The sequence below is a fragment of the Kryptolebias marmoratus genome, linkage group LG8 (assembly GCF_001649575.2).
Source record: "Kryptolebias marmoratus isolate JLee-2015 linkage group LG8, ASM164957v2, whole genome shotgun sequence".
NCBI classification, from domain to species: Eukaryota; Metazoa; Chordata; class Actinopteri; order Cyprinodontiformes; family Rivulidae; genus Kryptolebias; species Kryptolebias marmoratus.
This window is the reverse complement of record NC_051437.1, coordinates 23324968-23347607: the sequence shown is the minus strand read 5'-3', so window position 1 is coordinate 23347607 and position 22640 is coordinate 23324968. Positions and strand designations below refer to the sequence as shown.

The 22640-nt window shown below is 36.8% G+C and overlaps 1 protein-coding gene across 1 annotated transcript in view; it reads right to left on the bottom strand.

The window, feature by feature from the left end:
• Window positions 1–22640, bottom strand: part of nphp4 (nephronophthisis 4) — a 142447-nt gene that overhangs the window by 39539 nt on the left and 80268 nt on the right. Inside the window, exons 9-14 of the mRNA XM_017411367.3 lie at window positions 22049–22264; window positions 21393–21534; window positions 18228–18280; window positions 8488–8625; window positions 4303–4460; window positions 2208–2399 (exon numbers count right to left, since the gene is read on the bottom strand). Coding sequence (XP_017266856.1) covers window positions 2208–2399; window positions 4303–4460; window positions 8488–8625; window positions 18228–18280; window positions 21393–21534; window positions 22049–22264 — 899 coding nt within the window. The remainder of the gene's footprint in view (window positions 1–2207; window positions 2400–4302; window positions 4461–8487; window positions 8626–18227; window positions 18281–21392; window positions 21535–22048; window positions 22265–22640) is intronic.

Genomic DNA, 22640 nt, shown 5'->3' with positions numbered 1-22640 from the left:
ACTTCTCTGCTGATTGACATGGTAAACACAACACTACTTCTATGATTCAGAATAAGTGGACCTCTTTGTTTCTTCTGAAATGTAAAAAACAGCATGAAATCTTCTTCGAAAACACATTGAGGTAAAGGATTATTATCTACAAATCAGAGTATAAACAGGATTTTATTTTAGTTAACACCAATGGAATCCAATTTAGTTTAGTAGGAGTCATACTTAGAAAAGAAAATGGTCTCTGATGCTTTGAAAATCCACGTGCTGTGCATTGCTTTTCACACAAATGTCACCCTCTGAGTGTGATTTCACACACTTGCAAATTTTCAGTGCCACACTTCAGTTTTAAAATTTGCCCAAAAAGACTTCTAGTGAACCCCAGTGAGCTTGCAAACACTGTATTTATTTAGTGAAAAATTAAAAATAAGAACATTTCAGAGCGAACTGATGGATACACAATTAACTGAATTCTAAATTATTAAGTATTCAACAAGAGTTTAAAAAGGGAAAAAAAAAGACATCCTAAAAAAGACACGATGTGCTGAGAACTCCCCCATGACCAAGGAGAGACTATCATAGCAGGATATTTCAAAGTGGAATCTAATGGGAACAGTGTGCGATCTCCCAGACAATCATACACTTTGATGTTGTACTGTTAAAGCGGCTGTGATGCTCCATTGTCAAAGAGAATACGGCATTAATATTCATCCTGTAAACAGATAAGATTGATAATTAAGGCACATGAGAGAACTAGAAATTAGTGCCTTTCCACAGGCTTCTAATTTTCCTCTTTGATATTGTTGACACAGCAAAAAACTGCTGCCTGGCATACCTGTTTGTCATAATTATGAGGCTACTAGCCCACCCTTACCCCACTCGACAGAAAGTCATATGTATATGCAATTAACTGTATGCTCAACTGTGTGGGTTCAGGTCACACTTGATATTGACTTGAAAAGAAGCAGAGGAATCAAACAAGCGATCTATCCATCTCAACATAAAATCTGAGATAACAATCCATATTTTTTGTTATTACAATATCTATTTTGTTGCACTGTCTTCAGCTTATTTTGTGAAAATGCTTTAACTTATCCACAGGGTTTAAACGTTTGTTGTTGAACTCTTACAATCACATTTTTACAAGCAAATGTCTCTCCATCTCGCCTGCAGTGAGGATGTGATTAAACCACAATTCTTTATAAAATGTGTGGAAAAATACACTCACAGTAGTATGGTCTGCCTCAAAACCTACATCGGAAAAAAACAAAATTATGACTATAGTGTATTGAACAACAAGATATTTTATTTTATTTTATGTTGTTTATTCATAAACAGTATTTGCATTGTTTTTTTCTGTGCTTGCAAATTATGGAGCTAAGTTACACTTTTTCAAAGTATTATTTATTTTGAGGCTGGAGTGCTCATATTTCATAAAGACACTTTCAGAGACTGAAAAAAATGTAGCAGTTGCAGTAGAATATTTGGTTCTAGGGAACTGAGGATTTTCCTCTAACATTAATAATTTTTAAAGGTAAAAATACTCACCAAAAAAGAAAATATTAAGACAGAGCAGGAAAGGGGAACAATAGCTGCAGCCTGAAACATGTTTATTAGTGCTTGATACTCGCTGCTCTTTCCTCCTCTCTATATTCAAACTGGAAGAATCTGTGGTAGGACACTGAAGGAAGTACTTTTCTGACATAAAATGTATATTTTTGTACAAATAATTGTGCGTGCTTTGTATGGATGCAACCTTGATATGAGTATACAGGATGACAGGCAAATTGGCAAACATTCATGCCAGGTTTAAGTACACTAAATCCTTGCTATTTAGAGTAAAAATACATAAACACGTAAAATAAATATAATAACTGATGGCAGAGGGTTGGGGGTTGTCTTTAGTCAACAAATAAAATGTCTAAAGAATTAGTATATTTCTCAGTGGGGATAAGAAACCAGAGGCACAGTGAAAGAAAAATGTTGGTAATCTGCTGCCAATTAAATGATTATTTCACTTCAGTTTACTTATAACACAGCAATTCTGATGTTTCTGGAGACACAAACGCAGCAATTTTTGGACAGCCACACTTAACTTATCTTAATGTACAGGGCAAATCTTCAGTGACCATATGTGGAGTATTTTGTCTAGGGAACAAGATGCTGCAGTCAATCTCAACACCGATGCTGAAGTGTGACAGCAGCACTGTTGGCCTCACCTGGTAAATGCCAAAAACTGAAACACCAGCAGGTTTCCCTGTAAAAGGTCAGTCTCTTCCCGCTGAGGATCAAATGGCAGAGGTTCTGTGGGGTCCAGGACTTCTGCCACCTGGCCGCTGGAGTCCACAATTTCAGGGAAGCCAGCAGAGAAGAGGTGAGCCAGTGAGCTCCTCGAGCTGACTGAACAGGAACTGGAGAGAAGTGTAATTAAAAAAAAAAAAAAAAAAGTTTAATTTTCAGGAGAAGATTATTCACTAAGCTGAAAAAAAAAACTTCTTCAAATGAATTTGTAACCCTTTACAAACAGCAGGAGGTAATGTATTGAGTCTGCTGTACTGGCCTCATTAAGGTGATTTGTTTTAAATGAGACAGGAAAAATGACTTGATCTAAGTGGAATACAACACTCGTTTATCATTTTAAATTTTTTTTATCATGCATTACTTCCATACTAATTCAAGATGTTTATCTTTCAGGAGATAACGTCAACTTTGTCATTTCATCCTCCCTAACTGAACCTGAATGGCAATATCCGGCTGCACGGATCATAAATGTGATGAAATGATGATTAGACAGCATACGGATGTCAGCAATATCCATCAAGCAGCATCACCGCGATAATAGTTACGGGGGAGACAGAACGGATGCCAAAGCGCTCCCTCGGGATTTTCAAGCATAATTGCCAGTTATCTCTAATCATAGTGGCCACCTGTTTTTGCACAACTATGGTAACATTCATAACGTATACTTTCAACGCTGACACCAAACATCGGATATAAAAACACAGTGCACAGATGGTTGGCTAAAGTGCAGGCATAGCAAAATGAGCAATAATGCTATCAGAGTGCTAACACTGCCTGAGTCCATTTGGTAAACAGTTGAGCCCACAAAGATGGCTTTCTTAAAGAATGAAGCCTTGATCAAACTAATTAAGGTGACAGCAGTGAAGAAGGGAGTCAGCTGTGTTTTTCTTCACAGCTTTGCCAATTTCATGCTTTTTGTTTCCTCCTTATTGATTAAAGTTTTATCTTAATTTAGCCTCTGTGGATTAATATTCAAGCCGTCTTTTTTTTTTTTATTTCAAAAGAGGTTCAATCAGATATGCACAGCTACTTGGCTTAAACTTCTTTCAACTTTATTTTTCTTCGAAGAAAAGTGGGTCATTTCACACTGAAAACAGTCAAAAAAATGTTTTGGCTCTGAGTGAAGAGGCAAAGATGTTTCAGCCCACTGAACTGAACAACATCATGTCTGGATCCAAACGCTGGGATTGGGGAACTGTTTCAGTGCCAGCTGCTTATTTACAGAACCCATGCACCAATACAAGTTCTTGTTTCTCAGTTACTGTGCTCATTATTTTGCAAAGTATTATTCCTCATTCAGGCTACCAAATTAACGAACCTGGCTGCATTTCCACTGGCACTGTATTTATAAATTGTGAGCTGAACTGATTAAATGATGTCCCGCAAACTCGACGTCAGAAGATATCCCTCACAGCGCCATAAAATGATAGATTTTCACAGTACCAAAAATATGACTTGCAAAGTGTAACGTAAATGTTTAAGAAACAGCTTCTACTTCTAATTTTCAGCAAACAGACAAAAAAAAAGACAATTTTTTTTTTTTGTCTGTTCGCTGAAAATTAGTCTTAGCTTAGTTTGCTGTGTGTGCTATTAGACTTAGGTTGCTCTCAAGGGTGTAATTTCAGTCTGCACAATGATCTCAAAAGATGCATGCCCCATGCAGAGAGGGAAAGAGTGGAAACAAGTTTCTCACTATGCCTCCTAAAATTGGCTGCAAACAAAATACCTCTAAAGAAAAGGTAGAAACGATTGCTTTTGTTCTATAATAAATCTATGGTAGCATAACCAAAACATTTTACTTTTTTTAAAATTTATTTATTTAACTTCTAAAAAAACCACAAAACGGCTACAAACTAGGAACAACATGAGTGATAGTAAATTGGAGGCAGACAGGAAAACCTGGGGAGAAAAGGTTAACATTTTAAATATTAAAGCAACATTTCATTAAAGTTGTTATAAAGGTTTTAAATCGTCTTTACTTTCTAGCTCTAGCAGGCAATATGAGCTCCTCACCTGGGCACATTCACTCCCAGAGTAATAACAGGAGCATGAACAGGGGTGAAGGGCAGCTCCTGAAGTTGGGCTTCTTCATCTTGCACGGAAGGCGGCTCGTTGCCATCCCGCTGAAGGTCCATCTCCAGGTGGGTGATGTTGCTGACAGCCGAGAAGGCCTAGAACAGAGTATGCATTGATTTCCAGAACAGTGAATTACTATTTTAATTAGCTGGACTACTACAATACATTTAAGAACAAACTCTGTTGTTTTTCTTTCTTATTAAGTTAGACTGTTTGCCACTAATAAAGTACACTTAATTACCCATTCCTTAAAACACCAAAAAGCAAATTTGCCCATCTAATTGCATGCTGATCACACAGATTTTCTGGCAAAGGCACATCTACTAATAGGAAATGACTCACCGCAGCACAATTACGAGCAAATAAAAATCCAAATAAAAATGCCTTTACTAAACCTAATTGACAACTAGATGCATGGAACTTTTTATTTAAAGTAAAATTGAGTTTTGAAGGCCTGGATTAAAGAAAAGAGGCATCAAGAATAAAGTGTTCTTAGGATTTGTCAAAACATATTCTGGAAATTGCTTAGTACTCTGACTGCTCCAACCCCAAGCTTACAGTGGAAATTTATATCTTTATTGCACAGCAGCCATACGTCATGAAGGACATAAGGAGCTTACCATGGTCCTGGGTTTGCTTGGTCTGTGTCAATGTCTGCATTGATTCTTAGAGCTCATCTATCACATGACAGAAAACTTTAATAATCCTGCCTATCACCATACAAATCTGTTTAGTCATCAGTACACTCAGACTTCATTACAGGACTCATTTATCAGAATATGAGTCAATTAGAATCTGCAAGAATTTAAAATTTAATAAAAAAAATAAAAAGTTGTAAGCTTAAATGTTTAGCAAACAAGATGACATTCAAGTCTCAGAAAATATACTAGATATTTTATTAAAAAGACAAGGAAAAAACTAGAGGATGTCAGAAGCAAAAAGTGTAATTTCATCATATTCACTGCTTCCCAAAAGTTGTCACTTTGATTCTAAAATTTCTGACTTGCAGCACATTGCTTTGAATTTTTAGATCCCTGATCAGACCTTATGAATATAGGTTTCTTCTGTTGTTTCCTACATGTGTTTTACTATTGCTGAACTTTATGTTTGATGTCACATGTTCTTTAAAATCACATTTTCCATAAGATACACCTTTAGATAAAAACAGTTGTGTCTAACACTTTAACAAGAAAAGAAGGTACAGTGGAGCCAAAACAGATGTTCAGTTTATCAGAAGACAGAGTATTTGGTATAAATGTATACGTGTAGATAATAGAGACTTTGTAACCGAGAGAGACCATGAAATATGCATGTCCCTATCTTTTTATAATCCAGTGCAAACAGTCAACTCCACTGATCTGCTTTCACTCAATTTCACCTGACATCTTAATGAGGCTTTAACATACAGCAGGTGCTCTGGCAAAAACACTCATCACAGTTAACGAGATGGAGTATTTAGATGGATTCTAACAGTTTCGACTACACATTTCCCTCTGTACACTTGTTTACAAATTCCATAAAAAGTTCATTTCAGTTATATAGCAATTTCCCCAACTTTTTAGCCATCAGGCTCAATGGTTTTTAGGAAAGATGAACATGTTTTTCAAAATACAGTAAATGATGTGTTAGATGGAGTCTACAAAGCAGATGTGGATTACCACATACTCGAACACTGTTAAGTGCTTATGGCAGCATGTGGTATTGTATCGAACTGCTCATGGTTTATTGATGGCTTTTTGATAGGTTTGGATATCAAGGGACAGCAATTGATTTATGACACAATAAAACAAGAAACATCAGGCTCGGGAGACATTATTTGTTACTAAGATCAGTTCAGTGTCAGCTTTTATCTTTTTATGAAATTTAATGGGAAAAAAAGCATCACCATTATTCCTTACTAACATTTAATATATTTTAAAATAGCATTCATATCTCAACATATAAAGTTATTTATTAACAACGTAAGTATAAAAGCAGACACTGTGCGAGAGGCGGGGGACACCCCAGACAGGTCGCAAGTCCATCGCAGAGACACATGGAGACAAACGAGACAAACAACCACTCACGCTCTCACTCACACCTAGGGATAATTTTAGAGTTACCAATTAACCTAACATGCATGTTTTTGGTCTGTGGGAGGAAACCAGAGTACTCGGAGAGTTCCCTCTTCACTGTTGCTGACTGGTGTAAAAACAGAAACAGTTATCCATTAATTGTTAATGATGTTATTTTCTAGTCAAGTGTTTTCTTTTCCCCAATTTTCTGGTCCTTCTCACATGTGTGTGGGTCAGTTCACCTTTCAGAGGATATAGCTGCATTTTATCAGATTAAAAATGCTGGCGATTCCTTCAACCAAAGTCAGGCTGCTACACAAATTCAAGGCATGTTCCTTTTCTGATCAAACAGCCATAATTATAATAACTTATGAAGATGACAGAGATAATGTTGAAGCCTTAAAAATTAAAAGGGTTCAAAGAAATGAGTTTGAACTTGCTGCCAAGGTGCTGAGGTGTTGCAGTGTGATAACGTATGGTTGACTGCTTTTTAGAGTCAGGTTTGTTCAGATTTTAAGGTTGCAAGGTCAAATAGAGGTTTAAACAGTAAATTCTGCAGGCAAACTAAATGACTCCATAAAAGTACTCACAGTACCACACTGGAGGACTAGTGTGTCATATTTTTCCTTAACTTTATGATTCTTAGCATTTTTTAGACTTCCAAAAATAAATCAAAAATCATATTCTTGAACTTGAAACAAACAACTTAAACTCTGCAGCTCACCAAGATGGAACACTGTTTTTGCATTATTCCTAAAATGAAGTTAAAGGAAATTACAGTTTTACTTTGTCTGGACAGAGTTGTGATGATGATAATTGTTGTTTTATTACTTACAGAACTGGATCAACTTGTTTTCTTATTAGTCCAGTCTACTACAAAATAACAAAAAGACTGTTGTGGTAGTACCATTCAACCTTTTCAGTGAATAACTGTTGCTATGAGAGTATGATGCTAGTTGTGTAGTTACAACACACAGAACATGATCTGAAAGTACATAAATCCAGCAAAGCTACTTTGTGATTGAATGTAAAATAAAAAAAGGGAATCAATGAGCCTTGCACCTCGTATGTAAAAAAAAACAGTCTACAGCATCTTAACCAGCTTCAGCAGGCAAAAAAAAAGTTTCAATATAAAAAATGGTATGTATCATATAAATGGTGTAAAGTGATTCTGATGAGGAAAAGACTCAGGGTTAATCCCAGGATTACACCATTATGATTTTCTCGCTATTCTGTAGGATTATGCTGCTATTTTGAATGTGAAGCGCAATGTTTTCCAAATATATGCATCTTTGTGGGTGAACGTGGTCTAATTTAGCGAAGACAAGGCAGATTTCAAAGGCAAAAAGACTGCCAGCCAATTCTCAGCAGCAAACACCCACAACAGCGGGGAGCAGGTTACTCCTGCATCATTTCAGGAAATTATTCACCAGAGGTATTAAAATCAGCATGGTACAGCTGACTTTCTCAGCTTTGCTTCAGTATATGACCTGACTGCAATGATAAGCATGCATTAAGATGCATTAAGCTTGTTATAAACTGAAGCTTATCATATACTTCCTAATATCAGTCATTATCTCAACGCTACTTCACAGCATTTCATACAAAATGTTGCAGTGGGTCATAATCCACCTAATTAGAAGAAAGTTGGATAGGATACACAGCAAGCTAAGTTTTAGGACGCTGAATACCTTGGGAAAACTGAGGTAGCCGTTGTACAAAGATTTGAAAAATCAAGTAAAGGAATTCAGGGCTCAAAAAGTGTGTTGATCTACAGATTATTGTTTGTAGGTTTTGTGTATATACATGTGTAAATGTTTGAATGTTTGTAAAAGTAAAGATTATTATGTCTTTAGAGGTGCATATTCATATGGATGGATAAACTATGCACTGTAGCATGTTTTGTTTTCCTGGGCTTTAATGTCAACCTTGTAAATGCATGTGTCACTCCTTTTTGCTAAACGCTCATGTATTTTCCTCGGCATGTATGTAAGGTATGAGTGCAAGGCCATAAGTGTGAGTGTGTGTGCATGTGTGTGTGTGTGCAAAACGGGGGTGGAAATCTTACGACATGTGACAGCTGGTGGGCTGATGCCAACGGGGAAGGATGGAGCAGAGAAGGAAATGACTGTTGCCAAGGCAACGCAGAGCTGGAGTGGCTGATGGTCGGGTAGCGTGAAGTAGCTGCCAGCTGAGACAGTGAGAGCTGCAGAGAAACAATGCAAATGATTCGCTGTTATTATTATGATTACCAACAACAGGGCTCAGGAAAATACTTTATGCCAGAGAGACACGTGCCGTCTCAGATCATAACAAGAGCCCATTACTCTTCAGCACTTATACACCTCCAACACTCCTCCGCTTCCAAAACCTACAAGCTTTTAAAGTTGCCTTTCCCCAGGTCGGGTTTAAATGTCTTTTCTTCCCTTTTGATATTAAAGACATATGACCGGGAAAGAAAGAGAACATAACTTTTTAAGCTGACTGAAAGATTGTGCAAAAATGGCTTGCAGAAATAATTAGTACTGATGAAGAACTTGTGAAATATGGCACAAAGCAGCAGATCTGTGTGGCCTCTTAATTGCACTTTAAAGCATGACCCTTTAACACTGTTAAAATGGAAATCCAATGCTTTAAAAACCAGATGTATTATTTTAATTTTCCTTAAAATCCAAACATATTTTCTCTCTTCTGTTCTAATTTTAGCTGGCAGTCAGCAGTGTTGAAAACAAATAACATTAACTTCCTTCACACTTAATTTCCCTTTTGGAAAAGTAACTGAGAAGAACATTTTAAAATGCTTGCATCATACTTTGAGTTTCTTATTTTAAGTTTAAACAAACTGTTTTTTTAATCCACTAATTTAATTTCACTTTTTATCTTTTTGTTCCATTGATCGCATGTTTATTATTAAAAGTTGACCCAGAAAGAAGGAGAGCCTTACATTAATCAAAATGTCTAAGTGGAAGTAACTGGAACAAGTGTTTCTACTAAAAATGATAATTAAGAGCAAGGGAGTGGTGTGTAGAACATGACTTTGTTATTGTGTTGGGATGGAATTAGTGCTGTGAAAATCAGCTTTATAATGAATTAACAAAACAAGCTTGAAATGTTTTAATGAATCTGCCTAATGACCAGAACATTATAATAACTGTAAAATGTGCTTGCTCTGATCTCAGCATTTTTCTATCATTTATCTCATTTTCATAAGCTCTTGCAGCAATAAGTAGAGGAGCTTAGATGCCCTTTTCTTGTCCACCTCTGGCTAATCCTGGTGGATGATGAGGCATTTCCATGTTTTTGAGGAAATATTAAACCTCTGGTGTGACTGATACAGCTCCAAAGTTTCCTCTGACATGGATCTGAACAGGTAGACATGAGGAAGGAATCCAGATCAGATGTCCAAATTATTTTTTAACTGATCTAAAAAGACACAACTCTGCTTTAAAGCTATCCACTTATATATTCTCATTTAACCTTTAAAGCTCTCCACCTAAATAATCTAATTCAACCTCAGCAAGGTTATATGGGCTCGGTTGCATTGTAGCCCAGTAAAGAAACTAATGGGAACATTTTAAATCAAAGAAAAAATCTGATAAATAAAAAAATAAATAATCATGTTAACTGAATGTTCCTTATTCTTATTGGATATGTTTAAAAGATGATGCTTTCCACTGCTACCTCAGCAAAAGCACAACCCAAGGTGCATTTCATTTGTACCCAGAAGTCTTAATTTCAGAGTTCAAAGATGGAAAAATCAACTGGAAAAGCCCCCGAAGTCGAAAGTGGGACTTAGAAAGCCAGAGGTTTCTCATCAGCTCTGACCTGAAAATCTATTGCAGCTGACCCCCACATACAACGTGATGATAGCTGCAGTAATAAACTACAGTTGCTGCAGTATTTGGATACATAAAATAAAGAGAAATACACTACTTAGTCTGGTCACTGAGAACAATAATTAGTGAATCGCACTATTTTTCTGACTTGCAGCTGATTTCTGACTTGCATTTAGGTTAGATGTGATGTAATTCCCAGATCTGAGTTCTGACTTCTGTTGTGGCAGCAATAAATGAATTTCCAGGCACTGTTAGATGAATGTTTTCAACTTTTCTTCAGATTAAAATGCACAAGCGGCCGAGTTAAAGATTGCATTTATTTCTGTAACTTGTTGCTTAGCAATATTACAATTGCCAACAACAAGGTGGTCCTTGTTAAAGACCACATTAGCTTTGACAGGAGTTTACAGAGTCTCAGCATTTCCTACTGGAGCTCGAGTTTCCAGCTGACATTTGGTTCACTCTCTTAACACCCTATCAGCACTGATGTAAACAAAACACCCACAACGTTAAAACCTTCTGCTGAAAACACCAAAGCAAACTGAATCCACAATGACAAGTCTGTCAATACATCAAGAGATAGTTGTGTTTTTCGCTAACAGCACAATTTAAAAAGCCCCAAAATCTGTGCATCTAATGTTTATAAGCTGGCAACAGGTCTGTTTGTTTCAACCAACACAGAGGAGTCACAGAAAAAGAACAAGCAGCGAGGGTAAAAGGTAAATTAAGTGCAGTTGGACTGACTGCACTTTTTCAACTTCTCAGCAAGGTAACCAATTTAAATGATCCCTGAGTGCAGCATGAAGCCAAATTAAATCAATTGTTCATGGCATGATGGGAAAAGGCAACATTGTTTATTGAAAAAGTGTGCGCCTGTTTGACAGCACTTCTCACAGCACTTTGCACTTCTGATAAAGGAGCCACTCAAGGGGTGACTGCTCGCTCCCAAAAGAACTCTGGTCTGGAGGTATTAAACCCCTTGGTACCACTAAGGTAACCCAGCATGCCATTATAGCAACCAGGACTGACATTTTTATCTTCTTTTAAAAGACAAAAATCACCTTAAGTCAAACCTTGTTGGTCTGGTTGAAGGTAAATCTTTGTTGGAAATATCTAGCCACACCAAAATAATGATAAGAGTACCACAGCAGACTTACATTTTATAAATAATAAGAAAATAATTGAAAGAAAGAAATTCAAACAAATGTGAGTTAAAACATGAGAAATTCGTAAATTAATTGTGCGATGTATTTCCATTTTTATGTTTGCAATAGTTCCAGAATAGATTCTCTCATTCGTTTTCCTATTCTTTAACATATTTTTTCATTTCTGTAACCATCCTATCATTGTCATTCTAAAAAAAGCTGCTCTCTTGCAAAAGTCTATACACTCACAATTAAAAATATCAAAAAATGTCAAGGCCAGGGGAATGTCACAAGTCAGGCTCTGCAAGTGCTAGTAAGCCATATCACATTTTACACACACGTGCATGTGAGTCACCACACTCTGCTCATAGAAAGTGTAAAAGACAGAAGACAGACTCAGAAAGAAAGGATGTCACACACACACACACACACACACACACACACACAGACATGCACACAAACATAAAGACCCATGAAGCCAGAATTTGAGCAGATGATATGCTTGGCTGTTGGGGCAAACAGGCTGAGATCAGAACATTGGCAAACGCAGCAATGCCACAACTAAATGCCTCACTCAACCTATTCTTTTAGAGGCAGATTTACCAAGCTGCACAAATTAGCATCTGTTTGCAAATCATAAATTGTTCCTGTGGGAGTGTCCACTTCTGTGGGTGAGGTCCTGAAAGTATACCCATCTTCTAACTGAGTAGCAAACAGCACATTTTAACAATGACCAAAGCTACAAGGAGCAGTGCAAATAAGGCATATTCCCAGACGTGTCATTGAATGTGTCCTTTAGAATATACTCTATCAATTACAAAAGAAAATGATGAAGAAAAGCTCAAAATACAACATAGGCCAGAAATTAAGGGTAAACAGACTTAGATTATTTAAAGAAAGTGTACATTTGAGTGTGTAATTTAATTTCTGATTCTGTCCTTTTAATATTTTCCAGCTGTTTTGGCTTAATTAATGAATTTCAAGCATATAGATACAAAATATTTAGCTATTTTTATCTGCCTTTAAAAACACCCACTATTTCAGGTTTTATTTTGAGAGTTAAAATAAGCAACAAAGGTGTAGCCATTCGAGTTAAGCCACGCTAAAGTCAAACTGAACAGTGTGAGTTTTCACTGAGTGGGTACAAATGGCCTGAAATGAGAGCAATAAGCTTCAGTCCCTCCAACATGAAAATTGGCAGTGCTCACTCAAATGTAGTGACACAGCTCCCTGTGCAATCCTAAGTCTTCTGCTTGGTTCATGATTCTGTCCTCCCTCAAGCTAAAATCTGCTTTTGTTCTAAACAAACTGTGTGTCAGCTTCATGGACATTTTTTTTTAAATATTGTGTTACCCATATGTTTTATTTTAATAATCTTTTAAAACCTTGTGTTCCGGATTAAAGCATTACCAGTTTGGGTTTTTGCAGCTGGAATGAAGATCCAAATGAGAACTGAGGACACCATCTGGGCCCCCTGGGTAACTCACCTGTCATTCAAAGCAACCTTAGCCCTGCTAGTTTAGCCAGGTTGGAAGTGTGTTTATTTTTCAGATAAAGCTGTACACTTTAACATGGAGGGTGCAGGGGGAGTTTCGAGCCATTCTCAAGTGGCTATTTTAAAAAAATACATTTTTTGGCACTTCTACTCTGGATTCTTTTTTCACCTTGGAAAACTGCTACTTGGTCCGCAATGGTCCAAAAAGGACAGGATGGAAAACCCAGGGGGAGGACCAGGTAGACAGGAGCAGTAAAGTTTTCTAATGATGAATAATCCAAGAGGCATCCAGGTAGGCAAACAGGTACAGACTACAACTTCTCCTTGGAGGCATGGGTAGCAGTGGGAATGCAGTGACATAAGTTAAACCAACAATGTGGCAAGAGGTGAGTGAAATTGAACATATCTAAGCTGTAGCTGGACTACTGGGAATGCTGAAATATACAGGAAAACAGTTGCTGAAGCAGGACAGATGGTAAGAACATTGAGGAGAAATGATGTGTGGAAAATGGAGTAGTGCTCAATTTTTTTTATTTTTTATTCTTTTTTGCACTGTCTGAAGTTCCACCTCTAGTTCCATGACTTTCCTTTCCTTGATGATAGATGTTTTAATGAGATGAGTTAGCTGATATGAGATCAAGCATGATATTTTCTATTATATGGTAGTGAGAGACAAGTCTGGCTTTAAATGGAGGAGGAGATCTAAGGAGATTATGAGCATGAATTATTGAGAACCAAAGGTGAAGAAGTCAAGAAAAACAAGTGGAAATTATTACACACGCACAAGGCAGATGTAGTACCACGTCACAGTGTTACCAGTGGGGGTTGGATGTGAGTAAGAATGAGTATAAAGAACACATGGAAGTGTGATGAGAGAAAATAAAACGTGAGAACATGCAAGACAGAGTGAAATGTTATCAGAAAGACGTGACGAACAGTGGCATTACTCTCTAAAAATAAATGTAAGTAAAATAATAAAAAGAAAATGTAGTTTTTTTTGTAAATATAAAATAATTAACTATATTAATCAAAATAAAAATAGGGATAAAATAATAAGATAATATGATAGATAATGATCATGAAAAGAAATCTTTAAATGCAGCACATACTAAACATAGGACTATTTGTTTGTTGTTTTGTTTTTAGCAAATATTCCTGCGTTTTGTTTGTATTTGTGTCTTTTCCTTGTCCGTCCCCCAACCAGTCAAGGCAGACGGTCAGCTCTCCTGAATCTTGTTTTGCTGGAGGTTTCTTACTGTTAAAAAGAAGGATCCCCTTTCTACTCTTCAACACAAGGGCTTTTCTACCTCTCTTTGCCTCAGTCTCTCGGTCTCTCGTTTGAGGGCTTCAGGAGGGTTAATGCACACACAAGAGAGGGAATTGACTCAAAGTGAAGATAAGAATCAATCCATAGGTCTGGTCTACATTTTACAAATTGATAATAATGCTAAAATGAACAGTTTTAAACTGATTTGGAACTACTGTAATTAGATTTATACTAAATTATAATTAGACAGAACAAGATTATTGTCAGAATTTAATTAAATTTGTTTATTTTCTCTACAAAAAGTCACAAGTTGACTTTTTGTCACAAGTTGACTTTTTGTGGGACTGAACTGAACAGATTTAATATTTTTCAGTCAATTTCATTTATATCTAATGTGTCTTTGCATCTCCAATTTTAATAAAAACGTTAGACAATTCGGTTATGAAAAAAAGGTATGCTAAAGTCTGAATGTATTTTTCTTCTATAAGACTTGCAGTATGTGGCTGAGATGTGCCATATAAGGTAAAATAATCATAATAAAATCTTCAGCAGAAATCACTTATAAATTATGAGAATTACTTCACCATTGGTTGACAAAAATGCATCTTTATATACATTTTTTAAAAATTAAACTGAGTTTCAGCTATGTGAATACTTGATAACTTTAAAACTCATGAATCACAAATTAGTCCTCATTAACAAGAGTAGGAAAAATCAGGCTTGACTGAGCCGATGCCAGCTGCCAAACAAGCCCTCTGCCAGCAACAAACTGAAACATGGCCTCACCTTCGGCCCACAAACTACAAGCCCACCTGGGTCAACAAAACACAAGCACGACCCTGAAACATGACCGCAGCCCGATGCGAGAAATCATGAGAGAAATGATCATCAACAGAGGCAAACAAATGCTGCTGCTCTTCCAAATACTGCCTATAAATAACACAGCATCTTTAGCACCGTGCACCGTGGCAAATGGAGAGTGTCAAGGATCAATAATTTATGCAAGCAGAAGAAAGTCATCAGATCCAACAACGCCAGCAAACAGAAGTAGAGCATACAGCTTGTTTACTCAGCCATTTGAGGGAAGGATGTTGCAGATCTATCAGCACTTGACATTCATGTTGAAGAAGGGGGAAAATGTGTTGAAAAGTGAAAATGATTGTAGAATTCCACAACTGTTTACATGTCAGGATCTTTGACAGAATGGAGAAAATGAGACGGGGGGGGGGGGGAGTATTTGCCACCAGCTAGTCGTGATGAATTGTACGGTGGATACAAATCATGGCTTCACATAATATTCACTGTTTTAGTTTTTTTCTGCAGAGTCCTGGACGGCCATCGGATATTAGGAATATTAGTCAATAAGACACTATTCACTTCTTTCTTTAAACAATATTATGTGTGTAAAAAACAGAGCTTAATTTACAGCAAACTTAAATAGGCATTGTTAAATGTTTTCTACCATTTAGAGGAAGCTGACCCTTAAAACAAACCATCTCAAATATAGACTCCTTCAATATAGTGAACATTTTCCTGTTCACACATTCAGCACTGAAACACATCAGCAAACGTGCTTAGTGATAATCAAACCCTGATTTAATTTGTCTTTGTCTATATTCTTTATTATAAACTTCTGAAAAAAAAAATTGGTGTTGGACTTTTTTATTGTGTTACCATTTAGATTGCAAGTTTGATAACCATTTTATTCATTTTTGTTTCCATTAGAAAACAAAAACAAAAACTAGAAAAACTCAAGAGACTGGGAAAAAAAATGAATTAAAAAGGCAATTTCAAGAATATTATTTGGTACAGTTTTTAACTCAGTAAAACAGCTTTGTAAAAGAAACCCAAGGCCACTTTTACAAACATACTAGACTGATCAAAACCTAATGTTTACTCTTAGCAAAGCAGACTAATGATGGTGACTTTTTGAATTCAGTGGGCTATTATCCTGTAACAGCCTTGTGTAACCAAAGTGGTCACTGATTTTCTTTTCCCCTCCAAGATTTGCATCAACAGTTTATTAAATTGACAATGTTTTGTATTTTTTTTTTCTTTTATGACATGTGATTCCCGTCTGTTGGAAAAATAATTGCTTCCACTGGGAAACAGCGACTGAACTATAACCCAAAACTTCGGAAATATGATTTAGTGTAAGGATTTTCTAATCTGCAGTGGGAATAGGCAGGAATGTAATTAAAGTGACACTAACCAAAACACATTGCCAAAATAAAGAAAGAAATAATTTCTTTTTAAATCACTTCTGCCTGTCCTGTAGACAAGAGTTGAAAATGTGATTCTCGTGAGAACGACGTGTAAAAGAGTAAATATCCAGTTAAGCACCTGCTTTTAATGTCATCCCCCAGGAGCTGCCCAGTATGACCACAGACGTCTTTTCTCTGCCACAGGGAGCTGCCCACTTGTAGGTTTCCTTTGCCGTTGCAGCTTAATCAAAATAAGGTTGATTTGTAGAGTTCACGGGTGCAGCGCTCCCATGGCTCGCAGCCCCTGCTGGTTCAACCGAAAATGAGTCGGTAAACTGACCCATTTTGGCCCAGAGAGCCAGCACTGAAACAGAGCTGATATCCTCCTCCTTCCACTCTGATGTGATGTTACTGTGTGTGCATGCCTGCGTCCCCAGCCTCATCCTTATTGCGAGAGCACCATTTATCACAACTCTCAGTCCCTACTGGCACTTCTACTCAGGCTGAAAGATGACGGTTACGCCCTGTAGTTTAGCACAGTACTGAACAAACTGACACACAATATACACAGTCAACAACTTATACCTTTGATACATATGGTTGATGTAAGACACTTATTAGTTATTGAATATGAGTCACTCTAGCTCACATCAGATGCCACGAATGGATGAACACAGAACAATTAAATTCAGTATAAAGTTACAGAAGAGTTGATCAGTACTATGCCAGTCGCCAGTGGGAAGCCTCTGACATAAACAGATGTTAATGTGACATTTAATCTGATTGGATGCAACGAGGCATGATTATCATCATCATCAGTATTTTCTTTGCTTCCAAGGTTTCGATGATGATTCAAGTGTTCCGCAATGGACACAAATATACATTTTGCTGTTTTTCATTTCCAACAGATATGCACCCACACTCTTTTTCCCCGCATGCCTTCCTAGTTATTCAGCATATCTCTAGCTCCAGGATATTTTGACATACACAATATTTCTGGAATCTGATGCAGGTGAGTGAAAGGAAGAAAACAGAGATATTTGTAAACAAGCATCTCTTCAATTATACCTCCTACTCACACTGTTGCTGAAAAAAAGGGCATTTATGCAGACATTTAACAAGATTTATAGGTTTGCTCTATAGGTTTGCTCTATTTGTGGACAAGCCGTGCACAGAGTAAGTGTGGGTTATTCAAGCTTTATAATGCTTGACTAAACAACACGGGAGGACAGTAATATCTATGCACATGTAGTGCCAGAAGACTGATTCAGGCAGGAATCATTTTCAGGTCAACCCTTGACTGAAACACATTATTAAATTTGTTGAGGGAGCTGAGGTGCTGGTTGGAGACCAAAATGTCACAGCAGGTTTTAGTTTTGCATGTTGCATTCTGATAATCCTTCCTTCTAAAGTCACCTTTCTTATATGATTTGTGGTCACTTCAAACTAAATAAATAAATGAAAATCTCAATACAAATTTGCAAAAAATGTTTCTTTCTTGGTCAAGTTTGTCCATTTTCCTTAAAGTGCAGAATTTAATTAAACATAATCTGGATAACTGAGTAGCTTCATAGAAACTTATGTCTTTACACATGTATAGCGGATAACAATCAGTCAGATATTCTTCTTAAGAAATGAAGGAGAAACAAACAATAGAAAATGCATGTGCAGACCTACTGACAAAGGACCTTATCCATTTTAAAGACAGTTACAGAGTTTGAGTAAACTGATGTTTTATTTTTTAAAATAAAATCTCTAGACTGATCTTGTAATTTTAGACAGACTTTAGATGAACTATGTCATTCATAGAACCGTGTTACAGCACATCTCCAAAATGTTTAGAACAAAATAAGTTTCTTACCCCAGGACCTTGAGGTGAATCCGGAGGAGACATCAGTGGAATGTGTTTTTGACCTGAAAGACACAAACAAGTACAGAAAGATATTCAACCCTGCCAGACATAAACTTTAAAAAAATATTTTTATAATGTGATATTCTTGTTGAAGTTTCTGATTATATGTCATCTAGTTGCATACCAACAGCTGAATTTAAGTGTTAAACAAGCTTAATTAAAAACCCCTATAATATTTTCTGCCTGCTTTGGCAGCAGTTTGTTTTATGGTTTGGTTAGACATTTAATGGAATATTAGCTTGAGAGAAGAATTAGAGGTTAACTGTAAAATGTCATCTTTTTAATTGCTTTCCTGTTGATTGGATTTCAAGCAGTCTGGCATCCTGAGGTATAAGACCAAACCATAACAATGTGCACTGAATGACTGCAGTGAGCACTGGAATCCCTCAACTATTTACAAACATAACAAATTTATCCAATTTCACACAGATGAAGAGCCAGAGTTAGATTTAGACAGCTCGCTCAGTCTAAAGTGTAACAATGCTCCTTCGAGATTGTTGGTGGGTAGCCATGGTAATACTGAAATGAAAAGCTTTCGAGCATCTCTTTGTCCTCCTCTCCCACTCTATCTCGCTCTTTATGCTGGGCTTGACTGGCCTTTTGGAAATTGCTTCAGTTGCCTGGGGTGTCTTGCAGTAGCTCCCATCTGTTCAGACTACATGCATACAGAGTGGACATGTTATGGGACTGGCTGGCTCTATCTCACAAATTCGCTCTGGCATTCTCCCCCTGGCAACCATTTTCTTTTTAGGGCTTGCTGTTCTTTCACAGCTATACTTCTGGAACCCACAGAGAATTTGATTCACCTCGTTAGCAGGACTGATGTGCAAGTGGCCATTTGTTTGGGATCAATAAGAGGCCATCTTGACAGCTGAGCAAACACCTATCCAACTCCAGTTGGGTACTTGTTTGTTTTATGAGCGGTGGAAAATATATGAATACATCACAAGAGGACCATGCACAGAACACATTTAAAAATGTGAAGCGCACACATGTTTAAAACTGAATCTGTGTTGAAACAAATATCTTTTCCATATTTTCTTCTCTCATCTCATTATTGGGAGCACAAAGTAAAGTGTGTTGTTCACATAAAAAACATAAAATTCAATAGATGAATTATAGATTAATAGAAACATATGTACTTAAAGGGAATTCCCAATGCCACTGAAAGTCATGTTGATACTCATAAATAAGTTAATGGTCCATTCTGAGACTATTTTTCTGATAATTTAGTGGTGCAACGCAATGGCTAAAATATTCAAAGAAAAACTAGATAAATGTGATCCTGTATGGAACCTTAAACACTGATTAAAATGTAATCAATAGATATTTCTAAAAGCATCCTCGAGACTCCTATGACAAAGGCCCTGACCAACACTGCTCTCTTCTCCATAGATAAAGTAACAGTCTCATTAGAGGGGAAATAATCAATTATACAAGCAGGGTTCACTCAAGTTTGTCATGCTGTCCCTGGGATTGAGTGGCTGTGTTACCACACTTTTAATCAATTCACTGACAGACTCACAACAAATCAGCAGTTTGGCTTTCGATAAGGCATGCAGACAGTGGCACATCATTTGTCTTTGGCTATGTGCAGTGGTGGAATATTTAATCACAACTGGGTTTTAGTGGGAGGCCTGTTCAAAGCTGGGGGTTCAGAACCTAATTTAGGAAGGATAATGTGGAAGAGTCATGCTTGATTTGAAAGGGTGTAAAAATAAAACTTACGAAAGATACATTTTACAGTATTCAACAAGAACCCCTTTACATCTCATCCTATTCCCTTCCACAAATAAAATAAAATAAAATAAAATTTAAAGAACCTTACATAAAGTGTCAGGGATCAGGTTTACGTCCTTGTTCCTAATTACTGCAAAATTAAACCAGCAAGCACAGTGGCATATGACAATATTCTTCCTACTCCTGGCAGCTGACATCATAGTCGTCAAGTTTTATTTAAGAGTTGTCCTGCTGACTAGTGTATAGAATAACACTGCAAAAGAGTTTAGCATTTCTTCTATGTTTCAGTAAAACATGTTAACCAATGAATAATGTTATGGCTAAAGAAAAACTTTCAATTTTTATTTTAAAAGGGCATCAAATTAAAGTTGTGAGTTAAACAATGACACACTGTTAGAAAAGGGTTTAAAGAAACTATAGCTGACTGTAGGATCATTGGAGAAATATAATGCTTTTTATGTTTGTTAAAAACTCTACTACAGCTTGGACTGTAGGTTTCATCCTTGAACTGAGGTTGACGTTGGCTGGTCAGATGTAAAGTATCTGTCTGTTCTTGAATATAATTTAGCTGCTTTTTCAACTGTGACTTGCTCAAGTGCATGCCAAAAAAGCTCCTGAGAAAGTGACCAAACCTTGTAATATGAAACATATTTATCTCACAGGAATGCTACAACTGATTGTCAGGTTAAAACAAAACTAGACTATTGGTTCCAATGTTTTCATCTATATGCACAATGGGGTAATAATTTGAAATATTCTAAATACTGAATAGGAGATGTATGTGATGTATTTTTATTTCTCTCTTTAAACAGATGTGATGTAAGAGTGCAAACTAAAGCTTGTCCAAGGTTAAGAAGCCCAAAAGAGCAGCCAAAGTCTTTTCCTTAGACTTTTAGTTTATCCTTCACTCCCCTCAGACCCTAGTAATGAAGTACAGCAATCATGCAGAGAGCAGGTGGTACCACTGAGATAACACTGCTCAGAGTTGGAGTACAGACCAGGTGGAGGACAGGCTAGTTTGATTATTATTTCTTTAATCTTTGGCTGATAAAATTTGGTGTTGCTGGACATTATATGCGCCCTAACTCTCATGTTTAAAATATTTTCCTTGCAATATGCAAAACCATGTGTAGTAGAGGAACAAAAATTGGCTACCCTTAACCTCCTGAGACCCAGGCTTTTATTTGGTGTGCATTTTTCAGTGTAATGTCCTCGTATGAGGAAGCAGGTCTCAGCAGGTTAGTTTTTCAAACTTTAAAGGTAGCCGTCGACCCAAGAAAAAAATAAATCTTCAGATGTGATTTATTCTGTTCCTTGGAGAGTAATTAATATGAACTTAAAAAACCATTAAAAAAATCACATGTTGATGTTTACTCTGTGAGGGTGATGAAGGTGATCTTCTCTGAAGTGACACGTCTTCCTTCCTAGTCCTCTGAGATGCCCTTGGGCTGGATGCCTTCCGTTCCAGGCTGGACAACAGCCAAAATCTTATCATATCCTTTGCCTCCCAGCCCTCCTTGAGGGAAGAAAATTGAAGACATTTCAGTAACACAACTGATTTGTTAAAAACAGAGCAGCTGAGACATATAAAACAATACACAGCTAGAGTCAATGAAACAGGAACATGTACTGTTCAAACACCAGGGCAGTAACTGAGTGAATATTCACAGCAAAAGTAAAAAAAAAAATACTTTATTCATAATATAAACACTTTTGCATCTTTTAACATTTGTTATACTGGTCTTTTTTAGATGTGACTGACAAACAGTCATATCTCTACAACAATGGTAATGGTAGTGCAAAAACATTATTTGATATAATGAGATTTTTAACAGGAACTCTTTAGAGACCTAGCAATAAAAATAAGCAACAGAAAACAGATTATTAGAAAGATTTTTGTTTCCAAACACATCTTTACGAGTGCTTAAGGGTGCGAAAAACACATTATCAAAACACCTTCCTATGTATAAACTTTTAGTCCTCCAACAAAAAGTGACAAAGACCCTTTTTCCTGTAAGCTACTGCATTACCTGCATTGTGCTTGAAACAGAGATTGGTTCAAGGTTTTGAGTTTTGGAGGTCTCTGTGCTGTAGACCATCACTCCATAAGGGTTTGGCTTTGCACCTCCATGCAGAACAAGCTGAATCTCTTTGTCTTTCCAGACAGTCGGTTTCTGGAAGGGGCACCAAATTCCCCAACGAAGGCATTGCAAGAAGGCAGCTCGGTATGTGGAGGCAGCAAACAGCTGTGCAGGAGGGGGAGGGAGACACAAAGGTAAAACTCAGACCTTGACGATGGTTGAATCCTCAGTTTAGAAACAACAACAACAACAAAAAAAACATGTTACCTTATTGTGTACTTTTTATCAAATACAAAATTGAATCATTTTACATAACAAAACAAATAATCTAAATGATTACTTGGTAATATTGCAAGCTCATGCAAATAAAAGAGCAGCACAAAACTGTTTTGTCTACAGTTTAATTAACCACAGTGAGTATGAATTGTTTTAAGATCTTACTTTGTCAAAAAACTGTGATTTTTTGACAAAGTAATTAACTTAACGAAGCAGAGCATCAGAATTTATTTTGCATCAGCAGATAAAAAGAAGCTCTACAATC